Source organism: Athene noctua, chromosome 2 (assembly GCF_965140245.1).
Source record: "Athene noctua chromosome 2, bAthNoc1.hap1.1, whole genome shotgun sequence".
Lineage (NCBI taxonomy): Eukaryota > Metazoa > Chordata > Aves > Strigiformes > Strigidae > Athene > Athene noctua.
In genome coordinates this window covers 103,992,037-104,014,328 of record NC_134038.1, presented here as the reverse complement: position 1 = coordinate 104,014,328, position 22,292 = coordinate 103,992,037, and the positions used below count along the sequence as shown (strand labels likewise).

The 22,292-nt window shown below is 42.5% G+C and overlaps 2 protein-coding genes across 4 annotated transcripts; one reads left to right on the top strand and one right to left on the bottom strand.

Annotated features, from left to right (window-relative positions):
• Positions 1–621: 621 nt before the first annotated feature.
• On the top strand, positions 622–9,069 carry TXNL4A (thioredoxin like 4A). Of its 2 annotated transcripts, none has more exons than XM_074899769.1 (4): positions 622–751; positions 1,021–1,194; positions 7,983–8,086; positions 8,791–9,069. In XM_074899769.1, exons 2-4 carry the CDS (start codon positions 1,042–1,044, stop codon positions 8,960–8,962), a joined length of 429 nt encoding a protein of 142 aa, XP_074755870.1. In that variant the 5' UTR covers positions 622–751; positions 1,021–1,041; the 3' UTR covers positions 8,963–9,069. The 2 variants fall into 2 exon arrangements, with proteins under 2 accessions (XP_074755870.1, XP_074755871.1); XM_074899770.1 differs by lacking the exon at positions 622–751 and adding an exon at positions 2,309–2,385 and having other exon boundaries at positions 1,056–1,194.
• A 3,527-nt stretch (positions 9,070–12,596) lies between these two features.
• On the bottom strand, positions 12,597–15,759 carry HSBP1L1 (heat shock factor binding protein 1 like 1). Of its 2 annotated transcripts, none has more exons than XM_074897919.1 (4): positions 15,584–15,759; positions 15,280–15,346; positions 14,241–14,340; positions 12,597–13,217 (listed from the first exon to the last, which is right to left on the bottom strand). In XM_074897919.1, the coding sequence occupies exons 1-4, from the start codon at positions 15,626–15,628 to the stop codon at positions 13,211–13,213; spliced, it is 219 nt and encodes a 72-aa protein (XP_074754020.1). In that variant the 5' UTR covers positions 15,629–15,759; the 3' UTR covers positions 12,597–13,210. The 2 variants fall into 2 exon arrangements, with proteins under 2 accessions (XP_074754020.1, XP_074754019.1); XM_074897918.1 differs by having other exon boundaries at positions 14,246–14,340; positions 15,584–15,757.
• Positions 15,760–22,292: the final 6,533 nt, after the last annotated feature.

Genomic DNA, 22,292 nt, shown 5'->3' with positions numbered 1-22,292 from the left:
CTTTGTTAACATCTGTAGCAGGTAGTTGTAGGTTTGGGCTGTGGTGACCTCCGTTTCATCCTCCTGGTGCCATCCAGCAGCTCCGCTTGGGCCACCTGCACCCACCACCATGGCATGGCTCCACATCCCTCTTGCGAGGGGAGATGCCTGTGCCCCTGGCCAGCAGACAGGCAGCACAACTTGCCCACCCGTTTGGGTACACAAGGCTTCTTGGGCTGCGGGCACAGACCCACAAAGCCACCTTGGTTGCCCTCTTAGCCATCTCCCAGGGGCCAGGCCCCAGCCCAGGCCCCCTCTCTTGGGGTTGGCTCCGCAGTGGGTGGGGTGGGGGCACAGAGATCCCCGAGAGGACAACGCCTCCGCCTGGCCCTGGGCACGGCTGCCTGGCCCCAGCCCTGACGCAGGGGCTCCCGCAGGCCCCGACGCGTCACTCCGGCGGCGGTGAGCTGCGACACCGCAGCGGGGCCTCTGCGTCCCCAGCCCCCCTCCGCCGCTTGGTGCGGCCCAAGCTGTTCCCTCCCCCCTCCCGCCTGCACGCTTGGTACGGTCCGCGCGGCCGCCCCCGCCCCTTGGCCGCGCTCCGCCCCGCGCGCTGCGGGAAGCCCCGCCCCCTGCGCGGGCCGGAAGCGCGTTTCCCGCCCTGACGCCCTGTGTCCTCACCTCCGGGTCCTCTCCCCCGGGTCTTCTCCTCCGGGTCCTCACCCGGCGCGGATCCTTTGCCCCGTTTCTCCGAGAGAAGGACGCCCACGGGGTGCGAGGCGAGGCGGGGCGGGGCGGGGCGGGGCGGGACGGGACGGGACGGGGGGCTCGGAGGCCCTGCCCTGGAGCCCGGTGCCCGCCGGCGCCCCGCAAGGGCCCGGCGAGTTGGCGGCATCGCTGCGCCGCGGCCGCTGAGCGTCGGGCTGGGCCTGCGGGGGGTGGTGGGCCCCGCCGGGGAGGCGGGGGAGGGGGGTGGGCTGGCGGTGCCGTGCGAGGGCAGGCCGGGCTGTCAGCTCCCGGGTGGCCGCTGTCGTCCCACAGGCCCGCCGACCGCCCTTCAGGATGTCGTACATGTTGCCGCACTTGCACAACGGCTGGCAGGTGGACCAGGCCATCCTCTCGGAAGAGGACCGAGTCGTGGTCATCCGGTTTGGACACGACTGGGACCCGACCTGCATGAAAATGGATGAAGTCTTATACAGCATTGCCGAGAAGGTAAACTGCAGCTGTAACGTCAGACGGGGGCTTTCTGCGCTCAGCGTTTCATACGGTTTATACGAATCCTGAGGCAGGTTTCTGGAGAGGTATTCCAACTTTAGGAGGCAGTGAGAAAGCTGTTTGTTTTGCTTTCATGAGTGTCTCCTAAAGTCATCGACTGCCCTGATGTTTGTAGTATTTAACAGGGTGAAAAGAGCGTTGCCGGTTCTGAAATCAAAATCCCTGCCTGTTAATAATCCTTCATTTAACAAACGTCAGCATTTAAGCAGAAACAAGTGCTTGGTAGTAGGACTGCTGTGACTGGTAATGCAGTAGTCATTTTACAATAAGAATGTACAGTAACTTCAGATTTCCATTTGAATAACTTGAAAAGTTACTTTCGTTTTGATTCTTAAAAATGTTGAGATCCTAAAATGTACAGGATGGTGTCGATAAATCTATCGGTTATATTTGTGGAGGCACATGAGTTTCATGTGCTAAATTAAATTTTGGGAGCCAAATTCTGAAGCTCTTTTCAGATGGAAACTGAATGCCTCCTGGCAGCTGATCACTCACTTAAGAAAGATAGATATTGAGGAAAAATTAGACTGTTAACATACACAATCAGCTATAATTTCTCTTTTCATGTATTTGGTAAAGGTTTTGCGTAGTGATATATGCAGACAGTTGACAGCTCTTCTTTAACTGAACCACGTTGAAATGAAGCAAAAAAATCTGAAGCAGAAATGGGTAGAGAAACTTGGGTAGGAAAAGGAGTCAGCAATCTTAATGTAAAATTGTGTGCGTACTGCATAACTTGATATAGAGCTATTTCCATGGTGTACTCCTTTTAATGTTACTTTTAAGTAAGTGAACTTCTATTTCAAAAATCCCTACAAGAGTTTTATACCTATAGCCAAATGTTGAGACGTGTCAGAATACACTAAGGAGTTGTGACATGGTTTAATGTAGACATTTTGTGTTTAACGTGGTGGGAGTGTCTTATGCTCAGATACTGTTAGTATCAACTTTTGGCAGGATGCTTGGCAATTTGGCAGACATATTGGCAGTTAGGGGTGACTGGGGGAAGAAAGAACAATGTAACTTTTTATTTAAAAATCTCCCTCTGCAGAAATGGCAAATTAAAGGGGAGATCCTTCCTCATCCTCTTGCTTACAAGCCATGTTTGGATCTCTGCTGTTTTAAAGAGTGAGTAAAAGTTCCAATTGTACAGGTGTTTATACTAGAGAATAATACAGAATGTTAACATGCTATAATTGCATGCTACATTTAAAGAAAATGTAGCCATATTTTAGATTTGTTACCATGGTGCAATATTGTAGTCTGCAGCATATTTTTGTGTAGCAGTAATATTTATCTGTACTTTATAATAGGAAAACATGTTTTTTTCAGTTTGAATCCTTTTGGGGGAAAAGAAACTGGAACACTATGTGAAAATATAAAGCAGATTATTTTCACTGAAATGTACTCCATTTACAGTTGACCTCCCCCCCCCAAGTGTTAGATGAAAAAGAAGCAAGGTTTTACTGAGTTTCAAAACCACATGATAATTGTAAGATGTTCAATTTTTGCTTTGTCAGGGTTTCAGACATCTAAGAACTGTATTTCACAAAGTTCCTCTGGAACACCTTCTTAAAAATACACTTTTTTTTAAAAAGGAGGCTCACAATTATAAAAAAAATACCCCCTGAAATACAAGGCTTTGGCTGCTAAATTACTTTTTGTACCCCTTTTTTAAGAAATATTTTAAACCTATGATTTATCTAGGACCGAATACTGTAAATCAGATAACCTCTTGTGAAACCAGGTCACTTTAATCAATAAGTGGTATTGGGTCAATGTGGGTTTAGGGAGGATTGTTCAGATGTTGTACATTTATTTAACTGTAATCAGAAGCATGAATAGCTGTGGCTTTTGCTCAAACATTAGTTGTGCCTCTGCCTTTCTGTTAAGGTTACACGAAAAGTGAGAGAGGAAAAGGGGGGACATGGAAAGAGGGAGCTATAAAAAAACATATCAGTATTGTAGTTACTAGTGTTTGTAATTAAAATTAAGCGAAGCTAATCCACTTATATCTATAGTTTTCAAAATTATTAGTTGTAAGCATTGCTCTCAGCAGTATAATGTCTTTCTCTTTTCCCACAGAAATTTATCGCCTAAGCTTACAGCATAATTATCAGAAAAATAAATTCAAATAAATAGTGACAGTATGGACTTTCAAGTTTGTACTTACTGTGTTTGCAGCCTCTTTCAGTTCAGTAATGCAGGTCTGCTAGCCACCATCAACTTGCATGATTTGTTCAAAAGCTAGTCTCAGTTCCTGTCTTTCTTTTCATGTGATTTCCTGGTCCATGAAGCCATCTAAACATAAAAAATATTGTCTAGAAACTGGTTAGGAAGATGAGATGGAATCTGAGATCTTTTCTCAGATTTTGTTAGGTATTTGCTGTATGCGCTTTGGGCCATGAAGTAACATGGCTCTGAGACTTGCTTCTTAAAGGGAGCTTGACAAAAAAAGAGGAGTATTGCTTATCTCTAACAGAAATTCAAAGAAACTTCGCGATTGTTGCCATTCTTCCTAGTCATTGATCGTATTGCTGTGGCAATCTCACGTTGTCAGAATGCATTAAATTGTTTTTGGAATGACATTGCTAATGAAGAAAGTCAGGAGGGAGAACTTTGGAGGACAAATGAGATTTATTTCATCTGGCATATGTTTTTTCCTACATCTGTGTCTTCCTATTTACCAGCTAAGTGTGTGGTCTTGATCATGATAGGATACAGAATCTGTATCTTGTTAAGGGTTCTACAGATCCTTCTGCTTTATAGTCTTGAGCTGTTCCGTTTAGTCGACCTAAGCAGATACAGTTCTGTGAAGTATTAAAATAATCTGTAACTGTGGCTAAGCAATCGTGTACTTTTGGTTTGTGTATATGCGTGTTGAGTAATGTAGACTAATCTGTGAAGCTACAGCAATTTAAAAAAAAAACAAAGAAAACAACCCAAACAAAAAACCCAACCTAAATTGAAGTCCAACATGTGAAAGTAAGTCTGATAAAATTTTGAATCCATGCTGCTGTTTAACTTCTGGTTTCCTGCTCTGTCCTGTCCCATGGACAGCAACTATGATGGCATGGTAAGACTGAGAAAGTTTTGAATTGAAAGATGGATAAAGAAAGTCAGAGTGTCAGAAATAAATACACTGAAAATTTGGTATCTGTCTTGTTTTTCTGCTGAAAATGTTTTTATCTTCAGATGTTGAACAAGTGTGGAGCTGTCCAAAAGGAGGTCTATCGCTAGAGGTATTTTTATTTTTTTTCAGAAAGCAGCTGACTTACTGCAACAAATCTACAGTGTATGTTATGAGGTTAAGCACTTTCAGAGTAAATTTGTGTTATGTGTTCAACTTCTAAAATACCACAAGTTTTTTTGCATATTGTCTGGACAGTAAGATTTTGGTTGACATTAACAACCTCCATGTAGTCTCAATTGTTAGAACTGCAACTGCTTTTATTTTGTGTGGTTTGCTTGATTAGAGTTGTATTTATTTCTTTTCCAGAGGTCTCTAGACTGTATCCCCAGTTACAACTCAAAAGTCAGAAAGAGAACTTCTTGGCAACCGCTGCCTTGAAACAACAGCGAAGCTTGTTCTATGTAGGAATGTAGTTCTTGCTCCGACAGCTCTATCTGGGAAATGGATTCATGTCCATGGATGGGGAGAAGTTGAGCTTTGGTTTGTCTCCACAGACTTACTAGCTAAAGTACAGATCAACTCCTGCATCCATACCACCCTGAATCCATAAATACTTCATTTGCTTTTGCTTAAAATGAAACCTAAGCTAAAGCCTTGTGAGTTAGAGCTGGCTGCGTGTGAAGCTGGCTCAGATGCTGCCCTGTACTGCTGTGCAGCTGACTCTGTGCTGCTGTATCTTGGCTCCAGTATTGTGTCTGAGACAGTAAGTGCTTCTTCAGACTGTAAACCTGGTCAGTGCTGTGCAGAGAGTTCTGCAGGGCTTGTCTTCTGTTAACATAAAATACCTCTTTGGTGACAAGCCTGCCCAGTCTGGCATTGGCAACTAAACAGTAGATATTATGGACACAGCAGTGCTTCTGCATCACCCCTTCCATATTTAGCCTCTTACCCATGTTTTCATCTAGCTCATTCTTAGGCCTGAATCCCAACCTCCTGCTGCTACATATATCAGAGTGTAGCATGGCAAGGCCTATGTCATGGGCAACCTTGGCAGCCAGTGTCCAGACTCAACGAAACGCATCCTTATTCAACGCATTTGCAAGCTAAGTGGTTTTGGAGTGGTGATCTTGTCAGATTTGAAATTAAGAAAGCAAGGGGGAGAGAACAGAGCCAATTTTAAAGTTCTGAATTCAAATTTGAGAGTCCGTATCTAGCTTTGAGGTGCGCTTTAGACTTCATACAAGCTTTTGGGAAGCAACTGTCATCAGTTTCACTTCTATAAAAGTAGGTAGAGAAGATTCAGTTAATGTCTGAGATACTTAGGTTATGGTGATAACTTGCGTATATGGTGTGCAAAGGTGATATAAATGATCCAGTCTTTTTGAGTAAGATTTATGTAATAACTTATTTAAAGCTTAAGTAGTCTGGTTCTCTTTTCTAAAATCTTAGGCTGTTGATGTTCATTGTTAGTGACAAGCATTTCTGGTTTTGCAACAGCTCAACTAAATTAAATGTATATAATGCAAAACTAACTACAAAAGTTTTGTTGTTCCAGTACTATGTGGAGTACACAGTTCTTGAAAGTAAAATTTTGGTTTAGCAGTGCTTCGTAGTGGGCTTCTGGTGCAACATATAATCTCCTTGCACTGATTTTTTCAGTGAACAAAGCAGGTCCTAAGAATGTTGTATTAAAGCTTGGTTTAACTTAAAATTACTTTCTAATCTCCAAATGAAATAGTTGTTCAGAGATTCTGTTTAGTTTGTGGAATTGCTGCATGTATTGTAGAAATTTCCCCACACGGTGAGGCTGTGTTGCTGCTGCTGCTAGAAATGCCAGCAGGATGGAAGAAGAAATGATGGGAGAAAATGAAAATGGCTCTTCAAGTTTTGGATTTTTTTGTACCAAAACAACACAAAAAACTCAAAATTGTCTTCTGCCTCCTAAGTCTAATCAGGGAGTAACTTCAGTCACCTATCAGATAAATTGTTGACTGAACATCCCATTATGTTTCTTAGAAATCTTTCATATAAAATCGAAATAGGCATTAATGATCACTTCAGAGGGTGTTAGAGTTTGATACTATGACTAACTTGGGTTTTCAAGGCTTTGCTTTTTGCCTGTTTTGGAATATGGCTTAAATAGGATGTTTTCCTTAGGTTATTGACAGAGTCTAGGATTGTAACTGACTCCATAAAAAGCACAGTAAAAACTCTTCAAATGCTGTTTCACTCCAGAAGAGATTTTACTTTCTTTGCTGCTAATACTTATGTATATCTTTGAAGTGTGATTATTTTTTTTATAATTTAGAAACTGTCTTGAGGCAAGAAGTCCATCAAAACTTATTTACTGTGTGCTTCTGTTTTTTTATAAAGAAGCATCTCCATACTTCTCAAAGTGCCTGCTAGGATGTTTAAGTACAGGGTACACCACAGATAATATTTTTCTGGTACAGTCTAATCCTATTTTGTGGACTAAAATAAAACATCTTTGCATTAAGCAAAAATTATACTCATCATAGCATTTCCAGACATTTGACAGCAAAACTAACAAGTGAGAAGTACTGTGACAAAAACTAAGTTTTGTCATAAATGTTAAACCAGATGTGTTACCTCAAACTGGTGATTTTGCATAGTCAGATGGGAAGGACTGAAATTGTATTTTTATGTAAGTAAGGATGGGGCAGCAAGGTTGCGCGTTCATGGTATAATGCATGAGTACAGTTACCGTTAAAGGTTTGTGTAATTTAGCTGCCTACTGACTTCTGTTTTAATGCACGTGTGTTAATTTCTACTATGGGTGTATGAGATAAATTTAGAAGCTAAAACTTCCTCTAATTCCACTTAAGGTCAGATACGCTACATCTAGGAAACAAAAATGTGACATGTTTTTCTTTCAGGAATGAAGACATTAACTATGACATTAAAGGGGAGGGATTCTTGTGCATTTAACTCAGTAAATCTGCAAAATTAAAGCCTGTTTTACTAGAACTGCCCAGAGAATAGCTTCTCATCAAGGTCTTTTTCATTATTAGTTGAATTTTTAAGCTCCTTTTTTAGCTTTACACCTCTCAAAAAAGCTGTCAGTTTTTATTATTGCTAGGTTTATTTTCATTTATTGAGCCTCGTTAAACAAATTATTGGTTTAGAGGGGAAAAAATGCTTGGAAGCAGGCACCAGGACAGTTTAGATCATTCATTTTCTGAAGTCTATAAGCAGCTGATGACAGAAGCAAAATGTGTCAGCTTGACTTGCACAATGCAGTTACTCACTTGTCTAGAGCTGTGCATGTCACTGTGGGGTCTCAGTTATATATAAAGGGCATTTGTTTCTCTGGATGTGGATTTAGCATACTATCTTTCCAGCTGATACTGGATGTGAAATGAGCATCTTGGCTATATTTTGAAATATTTTCCATGGTAATTGGTTGTTGTGGCTAAAAATAACGGCAAGATAGTTTACTATGATTTTATTATGGTATTTTGGAAAATAAATGTTGCAGTAAGGAAAGCTTATGTCTTTTAATCAGTAATACAAATAATCAAAGGCTTCGTAATATATATTGCTTTTATATTTCCTATTTTTTTCTGTTTAGGTAAAAAACTTTGCTGTTATTTATCTTGTGGATATCACCGAAGTACCAGACTTCAACAAGATGTACGAGTTGTATGATCCCTGTACCGTCATGTTTTTCTTCAGGTACATGATGGTTCTAGAATGTAACTCAGTTAAATTTTTTGTGTATCAAATACAGTGTCTCAGTAGATCATTTCTAAACACACATCAGCATACTGATGCTTATATTTTCATTGCTTTACAAAAGAGTAAACCGATTAAATAGTAAAACAGCATATTTTCCAGCTAGCCTAGTAAATGTTCTGATAAAAGAGTACAAATTAGCGATAGTGAAAACTGGTTTTATTATCCATTGCTTTTAGTTTTAAATCTGAAACTCCCTGTATAGAATACTGCAGTAATACAGCAGTAAGCCTTTCAAACTTGCTTTAAAGATATACCCAAAGTATTTTTTTGGAGCTAAGGCATCTACGTTGATGAGATAAAATGTGCTACTGACAAGTGTGGCACTCTCTTTGGTGTTAGACAGTAGTGGGAAAGAAATACAAACAATGAGGAATATGCTGAAGGATGATTGCACTGAGTAACAATCTCAGGGGCATGTTTGCAGTCTTTGTTCTAGCTTTAGAAATAGGCAGTAAAATGTCAGCTTGAGTGACAGGAGTGGATACTCTTTTCTTTGAGGCTCATTTTGCGAGCCTGTTCATCTTATAGGGGCTTCTTTTGAATCCTACAAGCCATTCTTGTGGGGACTATAGAGTTTTTTTCTGTATTATAATACTTTGTTAACTTGTCTGATTTTTTTTTTTTTTTTTCTCCCTTTAAAGGAACAAACACATCATGATTGATTTAGGTACAGGTAATAACAACAAGATCAACTGGGCAATGGAAGATAAGCAAGAGATGATTGACATTATAGAAACTGTTTATAGAGGAGCCCGCAAAGGTCGAGGTTTGGTGGTATCGCCAAAAGATTATTCCACTAAATACAGATACTGACGTTGCTTTGGGGCTACCTTTTTTTTAACCCTACATTCACTTAAATTTATTCTTGTGTATGTGTGTACATATATATATTAAAAGAAAAAAACATACAAATCCTTCAATTTTGAGCATATTTTGAATTATTTGAAAGGTTTGAAGTCCATTTGGAGAAGTAGAAGACACGAAGCCTGGAACTGTCTGACTGCAGTAATCCTGCAACCAATTTGGGGTTGTTTATTTACTTTGGCTTGTCCTTATGGTATTACATATTTTCATACACAAAAAGCCTGTTTGCAGAAAAACATTTCAACTGTTTGTTTGTTTTTGTTACACAAATACCTGGGAAAACTATATATTTTTTTAAAAAGAATAAAGTGAGTTACACTTATTCACCTTAATTTTCTTTTAGCTGTTTAAATTTGAGAATAAAACCAAATGTGATTGGATGCAAAGTCATAATGTTGAAGATGAGGGCTTATCACTTCTGCAGGATTTCCTTGCATAGTATCTTGGTCTTCTGCACCCACTAAAAGTAGGAATAAAACACTAAGGTGCATTTATTAATATTTAGCAAAACTCAAGAGAAAACATCTTCCATGACTTTGTGCACGCACACACATCCCCCGCCCCCCCCATTAATTCACTTGTGATGGACTTGGTTTTTTATGGTGTTTATGCACACAGTAGTCAGTTTGAAGTACTTAGTAGACTCTGCAGTGCCAAAGGCTAATTGCGGTTCTGGAGCTGACTGCATAATCAACAGCTGAAGAAAGGATGAGCTATGCTTTCTCTCAGTTGACCTCCAGTTTGTCTAATGGTGTACTAAAATGCATATATACTCATGAGACTTGGATTGAAGTTTCCATTTGCATTTCTGACAGCTTTTGTCTTGTGGTAATGGAACCATTGTTGTGTGGGTTTTCTTGTTTTGGGTTATCTGGGGGGGTTTGTTTGTTTGTTTGTTTTTAACTGATACATGCATATGTACAGGATCAAGATAAACTAAGCCAGACTCTGCAGAAGGAAGGTACCTGTACTTTTGGTCTAGTTTGTCACAACACAAAGTAGAGACCACCAACCTCCCAGTCAAAGTAGGTCCCACTTGGTCAGGTTGCCCATGACTCTGTCCACTGTTGGGTATCTCTATGGATGGAGATTTCCTCAGCCTTTCTGGAAAGTTTGTTCTTTAATAGTTGAAAAAAAGCACTTTTTCACTTGAGCATTTTAATAGTTGAAAAAAGGCGTTTCTTGCATTTAGTTGGAATTTCTTGTGTTTGAACTTGTGTCTGTTAACTCTCTCTCATGTAAAACACCTTCAAGTAGTTAGTTTAACTGTTCCTCATGCTCTACTATGAGGTGGTTGTTGCTAGCAAGAAGCTGTAGTCTTTTCTTAAGGTTGAACTAACAGAATTCTCTCAAACCCTCATATGGTTTGTACTCCACCATGTCTTGGTGGCTCTGTTTTAACTGTCTCATAACATGTATTTCTTGAGCTGGGGAGCCCCCAAATTAACACAGTATTCTGGGTGTGGTCTAGAGGGCTTTACTTGCGCTAATAGTGACAACTACGTAGCTGAAGCCTTTGTTGCCAGGGCACCCTGCTGACTCATGTTCAACTTATCCACCAGACCCCATTCCTCTCCTGCAAAGCTGTATGCCAGCCAGCCCCTCACAACTGCCCTGCAGCATAAGCTTACCCTGCCCTAGAGGCAAGGCTCAGCACCAGCCCTTGAACTTCACGAGGTTCCTGTTGGCACATTTCTCCATCCTGTCTTCTAGCATATCAACCTCTCCCCTGAGTTTGACATTGCTTGCAAATCTGCATGATGAAAGCATTGATTAGAATCATTTCTTGATATGAAGACTGTGTAATAGATGCTAAGTATTAATACCTGCTGAAGTTTTAAGAATATTTGATAGAATCATAGAATCCCAGAAGGGTTTGGGTTGGAAGGGACCTTAAAGTCGACCTAGTTCCAACCCCCCTGCCATGGGCAGGGACACCTTCCACTAGACCAGACTGCTCAAAGCCCCGTCCAACCTGGCCTTGAACACTGCCAGGGAGGGGGCAGCCACAGCTTCTCTGGAAAATCTGTTCCAGTGTCTCACCACCCTCGCAGTAAAGAACTGCTTCTTTTTTACATCTAATCTAAATCTATCCTCTTCAATTTAAAACCATTACCCCTCATCCTATCACTACACTCTCTGAGAAAGAGTCCCTCCCCATCTTTCCTCTAGCCCCCTTTAAGTACTGGAAAGCTGCTATAAGGTCTCCCCAGAGCCTTCTCCAGGCTGAACAACCTCAACTCTCTCAGCCTGTCCTCACAGGGGAGGTTCTCCAGCTCCTTGATCATCTTTTGTGGCCTCCTCTGGACCCTCTTGAGCAGATCCATGTCCTCCTTAAGTTGGGGGCCCCAGAGCTGGACACAGCGCTCTAGGTGGGGTCTCATGAGAGCAGAGTAGATGGAGATAATCACCTCCCTGTACCTGCTGGCCACACTTCTCTTGATGCAGCCCAGGGTACAGTTGGCTTGCTGGGCTGCAAGTGTGCATTGCTGGCTCATAGTCAGTTTTCCATCCACTACTACCCCCAAGTCCTTCTCCATAGGGCTGTTCTCAATCCACACATCTCCCAGACTCTTTTTGTGCTTGGGATTGCCCCGACCCACATGCAGGACCTTGCATTTGACCTTCCTGAACTTCATGAGGTTTGCACGGGCCCACCTCTCCAGCCCATCCAGGTCCCTCTGGATGGCACATCCCTTCCCTCCAGCATGTTGACTGCACCACACAGCTTGGTGTCATCAGTGAACTTGCTGAGGGTGCACTCAATCCCACTGTCCATGTCACCAACAAAGATGTTAAACAGCGCCTGTCCCAATACAGACACCTGAGGAACACCACTCCTCACTGCTCTCCGCTTGGTCACTGAGCCGTTGACCACAACTATTTGAGTGTGACCATCCAGACAATTCCTTATCCACTGAGTTGTCCATCCATCAAATCCAGGTCGCTCCAATTTAGAGGCCAGGATGTTGTGCAGGATAGTGTCAAAAGATTTGCACAAGTCCAGGTAGATGATGTCAGCTGCTCTTGCCTTATCCATCAGTGCTGTAACCCTGTCATTTGCGGCCACCAAATTCATCAGGACGATTTGCCGTTAGCGAAGCCATGTTGGCTGTCACCAGTCATCTCCCTATTTTCCATGTGCCCTAGCATAGTTTACAGGATGATCTGCTCCATGATCTTACTGGGCACAGAGATGAGACTGACTGGCTGTAGTTCCCCAGGTCTTATTTATTTCCCTTTTTAAGACTGGAAATTTATCTTTCATTAGCTGAAGTATCCTATTGACCTGGTAATGCTTCAATTTCTGTTGTAAGAGGTTCCCATTAAGTTTCAAACAAAATCTTTTCTGTGAAAAGTGCCACTGTTTTGGTGTACAAGAACTTTAAAGATAGTGCGTATATCCTGTTTTGTTTGACTACAGCATGTCTTGTTCAGGACATGTTTAGTAACTACAATCCCTTATCTATCTCAAGGTGTTTAAAATAGGCTCTTTCTTCAAAATGGCAAATTTAAATAACTGAAATTGGTACAATGTGCATACCTGGATGATTTTGTGTGCACAGTTTTGGGTGGGCTTGTGAAAAGAGTAACGACTGAACAGCTGTCATCTGTGCAAACACTGCCATTTCTTTTAGTGCAGAATAGTTTATATTTATTGGACCTATGAAGTTTTGCAAAGGCACCTTTGTAGCAACATCAGATAAGGTGCATTTTGTAATGTAAAACATTTAAAGCATCAAAATGGCACATGCAAATGGAAAAGTTTTGTCACAGAAGGATCTTGTTATTCTAAGAACATTTAAGTTAAAAAGGCAACAAAGCACTATAATGAAAATTTTAGTATTATTAAAATAAATACATTTTCATACATTGAAAAAGTTTGTGACTGGATAAGTTCACTATACAGGATATAGTTTTCTATCCAAAATAGTGGGTTTGTCTTCCCTGACATTTAACAGTTCTTTCCCAATCACAGGAAATACAGTGTCCCATTGATGAATAAACCCAGTTTTCTGCTTTCTCCTGGGGCAACAGTTTAAAAAAAAAAGAGAGAGAGAGAGAGATATTATATTGTGACATGATGCAACCACGTTTGTTTTCACTGATGATTTTTGTAACTAGTGACACTGGTTGTAAACTTCTAGATTCAGTGTGGTGCTGTTCTCCCTTTATCTTTCTTGATCACATCCTCATTTAAGTGCTGCAAAGAAACAGTGAATAAGTAGGTTAGTGGTTTAATTATTCATGAATGTGATTCAGCATAAAAATAGGAAGATTAAGTACAGTTAACAAAAATAGGAAGATTAAGTACAGTTAAATACATCTTCACAGGTTGTCTCTGTATTTCTGAAAATTATTTAATAGCTTATCACAAAAAAGGCATCAGAACGAATAGATGCCTAATTTAAATAATTTAAATATACAGATATTCCTGTCTTTCACTGGGTAAGCAGTCTCTAAGTGACAAAAATAACTGATGTCTCTCAGTCTGCATCAGGAAAGCATGCAACAGGAAGAAAACATCACTCGCACCCACAGAACACGGAAGCAATGCTGTCACATAAATATTAAGAACACCAAGGCATCTGTCGGGGGGAGTGGGGGGTGTGGCATTTGCAGAGTCAGCGATATGAAATCTGTCAGGCAATCCTGAACTGTACCGTGATTTTTGTATTAGTGTGTTTGACAATAATACTGAAGTTATCCTTGTTCCTTCCATCCCCCATCCTACTGCTGCAGGAGCAAACCACTGCTGTGTTCAGGGTGAATGTATTTAAGAGGTGTGCTCTGAGACACGTCGGGAAGCTGAACAGCTTTAAAAGCAGATGTACATAAATTCATACCAGTGGGAATCCTCAGTCAGCTAGGTTAGCATACTTGAGGGACTGGAATGGTGGGCAGAGTGCTTTAAGCCACACACATTTTATTACAAATGTACAGCCTCAGTTTACAGGTTTGGGATTAGTTTGTACTACCCCTTGTATATGGCACTCAGCTGGAACAGAAGCAGCAAGCTACAGGTTTCTTTTGAAAAAATAGTAGCTTGCTTTGGCTTTTGGCAAAAGGAAATCTGAGGTATTTTTTTTTTTTTTAATCTAAGTATACTTTAAAATCCGAGTAAATGCAGGTATGATAAATATGTAAACAATATTTTCAGGCTAGGTGCTGCCCACAGTTCAAACCCATAATGGAAACATATAAAATACAGTAAAAATTAAGTTACTTTACTCTCAACTCTTCATTGGTGTTCTCTATCCCAGCCTCTGTCATTAGGTCAGCAACGTGCTTCTCAAGATCATCAATGCGCTTGCCCATTTCTTCCAGTAAAAAGTTAAAGATAACTTATTTATAATTAATTCTAGGATTTTATAGGGTTTTTTCTTCTGCGAGAAAAACAAGCAGCTTTCTTACAGATGTCTCAGCCTCTTATTCATGTTAAATGCAAGATGAAGCATGCACAAGGTTGTATTATTACAAGACAATCCTACTTTCTCTTGCAACAGATAAGCATTCAGGTTCTTAATATTTTCAAATGCCTTCCTGTATGCCCAAGAGTGAACTGGAGTATTTTCTATGTAAGAGATTGTTTTCTTTCTGAGGAACTATTTTAGGTGATACCATACAGTCAACCTACACAATCAGAACAGGAGTGTTGCTAAAACATCATTCTTCTTTTACATTAAAGCAGCCACTTCCTGAAAGGTCAAGTTTCAGAAAAATTAGAAAATGTAATAAATCTGTAAGTACATCTAATGAGAAAGTTCAGAGCCCCTTCAGGTCTTAATTTCTCTTTTTGAGGGCTCACCTTCCCACACTCTTGAGGCCAGCAGCTGTTTTTAAACCAACAACATGCAGTGACACACTGACATCAGTGGCATTCTTGAAGATTTTTTTTTTAACGTACCTTCAGAATTTTTCTACATAATTTGATGTTTATTTTACTTGAAAGCAAGAATTGTCACACAGAGACTAGATCAGCGGGAGTTGACAATACTTCTAGTCAAACCTTTTTTAGGATTTCCTTCTTAGCCTAAGGGAGAATAAATGGGCTGGGGGGGGGGGGGGGGGGCTATCTTTACACCATAGGTGTTAACGTTAATCACTGTATCTTAAGTTGATGTTCAGGAAAAAAGCGCACCCCGCCGTTAAAAAGCAAAGCCCTTCTTTACACCAAGCCCGGTCCAGGGGAGAACTGCAGCCGCAGGAGCACGAAGCCTCTCCCGCGGGGTCGGTCACCCGGGTTGAAAGACGAAAGAGGATATTTCTCAGCGTTATCTTTTCAGTCAAAGCTTGAAAATTCTCCTGCAGCTGATACAGCAGATTCTCCGCCTGGGGGGGGGGGGGGGGGGGGGGGGGGGGAATAAAAGACAAAGCAGAAAGCAGGAGCCCCGGGCGGCGGCGCACGGAGGGAGCTCCGGCCCAGCGAGCCGGGCCGGGTCGCAGGGACCGGGCCCCGAGCTCGGCGCCGCCCCACCGCCCTTCTCCGCTCGGCCCGACCGAGGAGGGGGGGACCCGTCGGCCAGGGCGGCTCCGAACCCGGCCCCCGCTCCCCACCAGTGGGCTCACCAGCTGCGACAGGTCCCCGGCGCCCGGTGTGTCGGCGGTCGCCATCGACTCCGGCTGCTGTTGCGGGCAGGGCCCGCCGGGCGCCTCCCCGGCCGCGGCGGGGTGGGGCGGGGCGGGCAGGTGAGCTGCCGGTGCCCCCCCGCTCCGCGCCGGCGGCAGCGTGGGAGGCCCCGCGGCGCGCTGAAGGGCCTGGGTGGATCGGTAAATACCGCCCAGCGGCGGTGTCCCTTTGTTTGCCAGAGAAATCGTAATTCTGCTGGGCAGTAGCGAAATAAGGATGTTGAGCCCTGATCTCCAGAGGCCTTACGATTTCACAGAAGCAACAAATCAAACGAAGGGAAATGCTTGTCCACCAAGGGCCGAGTTTTGGGTTTGGTGTTTTGTTTTGTTTTTAAGGTTTTCTTCCTTTTTCCCATGTGATTAGGTTTGTAATACAGAGTGGTAAAAACGCTGCTTGTTGAAGTGCCTTGCATCAGAATGTCTGAAGAGACAAGAGCAAAGGCATCAGCAAGGGCTGGGCGCTGCCTCTCACAGTCGTGTCAGCATGTAGGTCATCCCTGTGGTTTTCAGCTTCATAGCTGCCCTGGTTTCACCTGGGATAGAGCTAATTTTCCTTCTTAGTAGCTAGGCTAGTGCTGTGTTCTGGATTGAGTGTGGGATTTGGTATGAGAAGAATGCTGATACTGCACTGATATTTTCAGTTGTTGCTAAGAAAACAAGGACTTTACAGCTTCCCATGTTCTGCCTGTGCACAGGTGCACAAGACGCTGGGAGGGAGCACAGCCAGAGCAACAGACACGAATTGGCCAACAGAATATTCCATCTCGTGTAATGTCATGCTCAGTATGTAGATGAAAGTGGGCCAGGAAGCTGGGGCACCCTCTCTTCTGAGATGGCGATTTTGAGTTCTTCCCTCCTGCACAAATACAACGGAAAATTAGCAAGGAGGTTTGTAAACACAGTAAAGTGACTTGTAGCTGGGGTGTCAAAAAACACATATATCATACTAGTTGTTGTTTAGCTTTGTATGCTTGACAGATGGAATGTCTGCATTTAGATAGCATAGGCCTGTGAGAGACCCAGAGACACCTTACCGAACATCCTTGAGATTCCTGCCCTGCTTCGGGAAGGATGAAAGCACCATGGAAAACTACGCCTGCAAAAATCCCTGATAAACAGGCAAAAGCAGCAGGTTTGGGATCTTTTCTTTCTTCTCCTCTTTCTGGCCAGCAACGACCGAGCTGTGCGGTGCCTGCATTCTCGCTTGTGTGCCTCTGCGTGGGTGCTGCTGCGGAGATCTCCCAGGTTAGGTTATGAGGTAACAAGAATAAATGTACTCTTTGTGTTTCATCCATGGTTTTTGGTTGTTCCTGCATCCTCCCTGTGCCGGCTCACACACCTCCTCTGGGACCACTAACCAGGAACAGGCTGGGCATCGGTCAGCAGGTGGTGAGGAATTGCATTGTGCATCGCTCATTTGTATATTCTATTATTACTATTATTATTTTAATTTTATTTCATTTAAATTATTAAATTGCTTTTATCTCAACCTATGAGTCTCCTTACCTTTACCCCTCCAATTGGCTCCCCCATTCCCCAGGGCAGGGAAAGGGTGAGCGAGGGGCTGCATGGTGTTTTGCTGCCAGCCGGGTTTGAAACACGACAGTAACACAAAAAGCTTCTGGTGCATCTGTTGCAGAGGTGTCTTGTTTTGTTCGCAGATGTCCTGAGTGCTGTAACTGTTGCTGATGTAAATGAAGAGGTTTTACATTTATGGTGCCTTTATGGTTAGGAGAATATCACTGTTGGGCAACAGCTTTCCTTAGTCTATTACTCTGTAGATATGCCCAACACATAACAGTGCCTTCATCCACAAAGTTTATCTCCTGAGTTAGTAGTGACCTCAAATGATGGAAAGATTATCTCCTGTAAACCTACCACTAAGAATCTTTCTTAATAAACTTACTTGTTCTCCTTCTTGACCTTCCCCACCTCATTTGGGAAGGCATGTTAATCTCCATGGTGAGATTCTGGCATCAAAGCAAACCTCCACATTGCTGCCTGCTTCCCATAATCATGGCTTCTCCTCTGTACATCCTCATTTTCCCACTCTCTCAGATTCTCCTCTTTGACATTCTCATTGTAGAAAGAAAAATCAAGTAAGTTTTGCAGAGCTTGAGTGCTCTAGTAGTGTTACTGCCCTAGAAAGCTTCTAGATGAAACAATCTGAGCAATAATATGCATATTGATATGCTTTGCATTTGTACATAGCCACTACCTGCAACCACATCGCTTTTTTGTTCTGCTGCTTAAATAATAAGAAACGATTGTTGGTTCTTACCTGTTTGTTCATTGCTAATAAATCTTTCACTTAGGGCTAGACAGTAGAGCTGTAGTATTTTTGCATTTTTACTCCTGTTAACAGCAATAGTTCTCTTGGTTTTCCCTCCTGCCAGAACAGCTACATAAGCTTTGCAGTATTTTCCCTTGGAAGGCAGCAGTATTTTCCCCTGGAGACAGTGGAAGTGTCTCTGCTTGTGTCCAGACACCTTGGACAAAGTCACAGAGTCCTATTTGCAGTGAAGAGCTTGCAGGGGTAAAGAAATGGCTGGAAATACGGAGGAGCAACCATTATAGAACCAATGAATTTGCAAGAATCGCACTAAATCTTTGTAACGCCACATTTTAGCAATGGCTAGGTTAGAGTTCAACTGAAAACAAGCATGACTTGGGAAAGGCTTTTTGTAATTAGCTCCTCTTGTTTGAGAGGCAGGTCAGTAGGGTCAGAACAAAAAAACATGGTATCCAGCCAGAACAGCAGTGCAGGAGGGGCAATTAAAAGTGTGAGGGAGACTAAAAGAAGTATTTCACCATGCATTTCCCCCTCCAAGGGTACCATTCTTTTACTTTGTGGCCTCCACAGCTAATTTGAATGACCCTCCTAGTTCAAATCTTGAGCTGAATTAAGCCACTAATCCCAAACTGGGTTTATGGAATAAAAAGGGAAGTGTCTGTAAAGCTAAAAATGGTCGTGGAAAAGTTCAAAGTTCAGAAAACCTTAGAAGAGACAAACAGCAAGATCTAAAAGTCTTTGTTTAACACTGAATTTAATTAAAATAGAACTGGTGCTCTTGGCTTTGCCCTGCTGTTCTCTATTCTCTCCCACCTCAGAGAGCTCAGTTTTTTGGAGTTGATCTGTTACATATATTTTCAGGGTCTGAAATCTGGGGATGTAAGATGAACCATATTTTAAAAACAGTAATCCATGTTAAGCGTGCATCCATGGATTAAGGGAAGCTGAGCAAAAATCTTTTTGGTGGTGGTGGTGGTGTCAAAAGCAGAGGTTTAGCCAAGAACGAGTAAACAACCAGTCCTACCAGTGCTCGTAAGAGTATTTACTGCAGTGAGTAAAGAAGACTTAATTTGTTAAAAGGGTACCAAGAGGTTTGTTTTGGCAATGAATACAAAAATGGGTCTTGAGCGGGTTAGAGAGAGGAACAAAAGAGAAGATTTGACAATATAAATGAATTTTCCATAGCAAAATATGCTCTATGCCACTTTCAGTAAAAAGCTTAGACTTTAGTAAGTTTGAATTTAGATATGTCCTCTTGGTATGAAGCACATGAAGTAAAAATAAAAAATAGTGTGACCTAGAGACTGGGGAGCCATCCGCTTCTATTCTGTTTCAGAATTGCAGGCCTGTGCTGTGAACTCTTCACATTGTGCTTTTATGCTGAAATGGTATCCAAAGGCTGTTTCTTTTGCTCTTTCCTAGGACAATTCTAGTCCCTACAGTGCTGGAAGGAGAAGTCAGGGTACCAGGATAGAAAATAAAAGTATGTTTAAACATTTATAGTCCTAAGCTCCAAGTTCAGTGCCACTACTATACAATGCCATGCCATGCTGTAAAAGCCTGCGGTGTGGAGCAATAAAGGAATTGTTTTGTAGAAATGCATTACTCTCATTGTTTGGATGTTATATAAAGTCCCCTCCCTCTCCAGTTTGCTGATAAATGAGATTTTATATACCAGTCAGGAATACTCCAGTCACATAATCCAAGCACGTCTGGCTCAGGTCTGCTTTGAAATGGAGGTGAGAGAGGGTGTCTCAAAAAAAGCGCCTAACATTATATTTGTGGTAAGAAATAAAACAGAAAATTTAGTCCTGGAAGGAGAAAAGAAGGCAAGTATTCCTGAGCCACCATGGCAACTTGTCTGTCTGTAGATCAGAAGGCAGGATGCAAATCACAAAGAAAATTTTGGGGTTTTGCTTTTTCTCTTCCTTCCTGACAGAGGCATGGTCACTTGTAGAAGTTTTCTCTGAAGAGAAAAGAGCTAGGTACAAGCTAGTTCTTGCACCACAGTCATGGTATTTCTGCTACCAAATTGTAGGGTTGGGTCTTTGAGTCATGCTGTGCTTGGTCTTTCCCTCTCTCTTAGGAAGCTCCTCTTGTGTCACTTTGCAATCAGAGGGACACAATGTGCAGAAAAAGTGTCTGGCTTTGCTAGGTCATCAGCTTTTATATGCTGAAATCCTACATGGTTCTTGCAAGCAAACTATTAACATTTACCTGTTTCTCGTGACTCAGCACAGTGTAGTTCACTGAAAGCTTGTTCCACTGGAATAGTACTGGTGAAGACATCACTTTTCTTTTATCTGGTAACATCAGTAGAAGTAACAAGTTGCTGTTATTTCAAAGCGTGGAAAGATGTGGTGAGTGAAATGCAAATGCTTCAGGCACGGGGGGGGGGGGGTGGGGGGGTGGGGGGGGGGTGGGGGGAAAGGCATTCGGGTCAATGGTGTCTGGCAACTGTAGTGCCTTTTTGAAAGACAAGTCATTTGAGGTGAATTTTAAAAGCTTGGGTGTTTGTGCATGGTTCGAATTTCAGGCTCTGTATCTTTGAAGATAAAAGGGTAATTCCAGCGGTTGGTTGTGAGCTGCTGCTCACAAATCCCCTTATTGTGAAACTTGTTCAGTCAGCCCCTTTCTTCAAGCTTCTGCAGAAAGCAAAATGACAGGGTTAAGGATATTCTCTATCAGAAGTTCCCTGTGTGTACTATGGGCATCATGTATCGCTAAGTAACTGTAACAGAAAACAGGGCATAGTTTTCCTTCTAAGTGTTCTGCACTGGGGATAAACATAGGAGCAGCAGAAAGGCCGCTGCAAATGCTTCAACTGACGTGGTGGCATCCTTTGGCTCTGTGAAGAGTTGTGTGTAATTTGTGGCTGTGTGAAGTCACCCATCTAGCTGCTGTTGTCTGAATTATTATGTGGAGATCCAGAAATCCCTCGCTATGTTTCCCAGGCATGGCTGGTAACAGATGCTACTTCCTATATTGCTTTCTGCTCTAGCCTTGTCCCTACTATATTTCGACAGTGAAGGTGGAGGAGCATATTCATCCAGCAGTTCCTCTCCTGAAGGGCTGCAGGAGGGAGCTGGAGGTGTTTGTCCCAAGTGGAAAAGAGAGCGGGGTCAGTTTCTCTGGTTTTGTGGCCCACCCATGGCATGCCTGACACTGGATCTGGCGGTTACGTTCAAATCATCTCACAGTTTTGCTCCTTACGCTGGGTGTCGTATGTGCACGGTGGAGCTTTGTTGAAGAAAATTCAGTGTGTAACAGGCAAGTCTCTGCCACTGTCTGCTGTGAGAACAAGATGGGGCAGGCTCTGCAGCACAAGGACAGTAATCCAACCTCACATGTTCAGATCCCACAGCCTTGTGTGGCTCTCTTTCAGGTACCTCATGATCCACAGCAGAACATGTGTTTTGTACACAGAGATTAAATGTGGCGTGGGGTGTATGGCAGTAAGAGTACTTTTTCTACAAAATTTGATGAGAGAGGCTGTGCTGAAGAGGCTGGAAGCTCGGAAAAGGAGAGAATGGTTCGTCTGAGGACACACGTTTTGCTCTTCCAAAAGCTGTAAAGAATTGTGGCTCAAGTTTCCTGGGAGCAAAGTGCAGCTATGTTCAAGCTTAGATACCTTCCTTGGAGCTTCAGAGATAATTTATCACAGAGAAGACAACTGGAGTTTTCCTGATACAGTCAGTTTAAATTCACCTTGAATTAGTGGAAAGCAATTATTATGATTGCAGAAAACATGGATGGATTTGAGCAAATATGAAGAGGAACACTGGGAAGTATCAGGTGTAGGATAAACAGTATGTCCTCTAACAGTGCAAGGTCTGTATCAGTGAGCAATGACAGTAACATAAAAACCCAAGGGCATGGAAATCTGATTCTTTGGCTGTTCTTGTTGGGAGAAAAACCTTGTGCTTTCTTGTCTGAAACAAAGATCCTTTGCAAATATGTGTTTAAAACTGAAACCTTTACTGACAGTAGCCTGCCTGTGAGATATTTGCAGCAGAGAGGGGGGTGCTAAGAGTATGACAGATATTTTGTGCAGCTTGGGGCTGTAGGAGGCCCTCCCACCCCTACTCTGTTTAGTGCTTCATATGGCATTTGCCAGCAGGAGTCTTGTGGGTGCGTATTCCAAGTGTGCCTGGCAAACGGCATCTGAAACAACAAGGACATACAGGGACAAGAGGGTGCCAAGGGACGCTGCCCGTGTAGGCTGGCACAAGTGTCACTGGGGTAGAATAGTGCTGGAGACTTGGGCCTCCACAGACAGGGGCAGGGGTGCAGTGCCAACAGGCTGCAACATTTGTCTCTCTCGTCTAAATTACTGTCTTGGACTCAATTGTTACT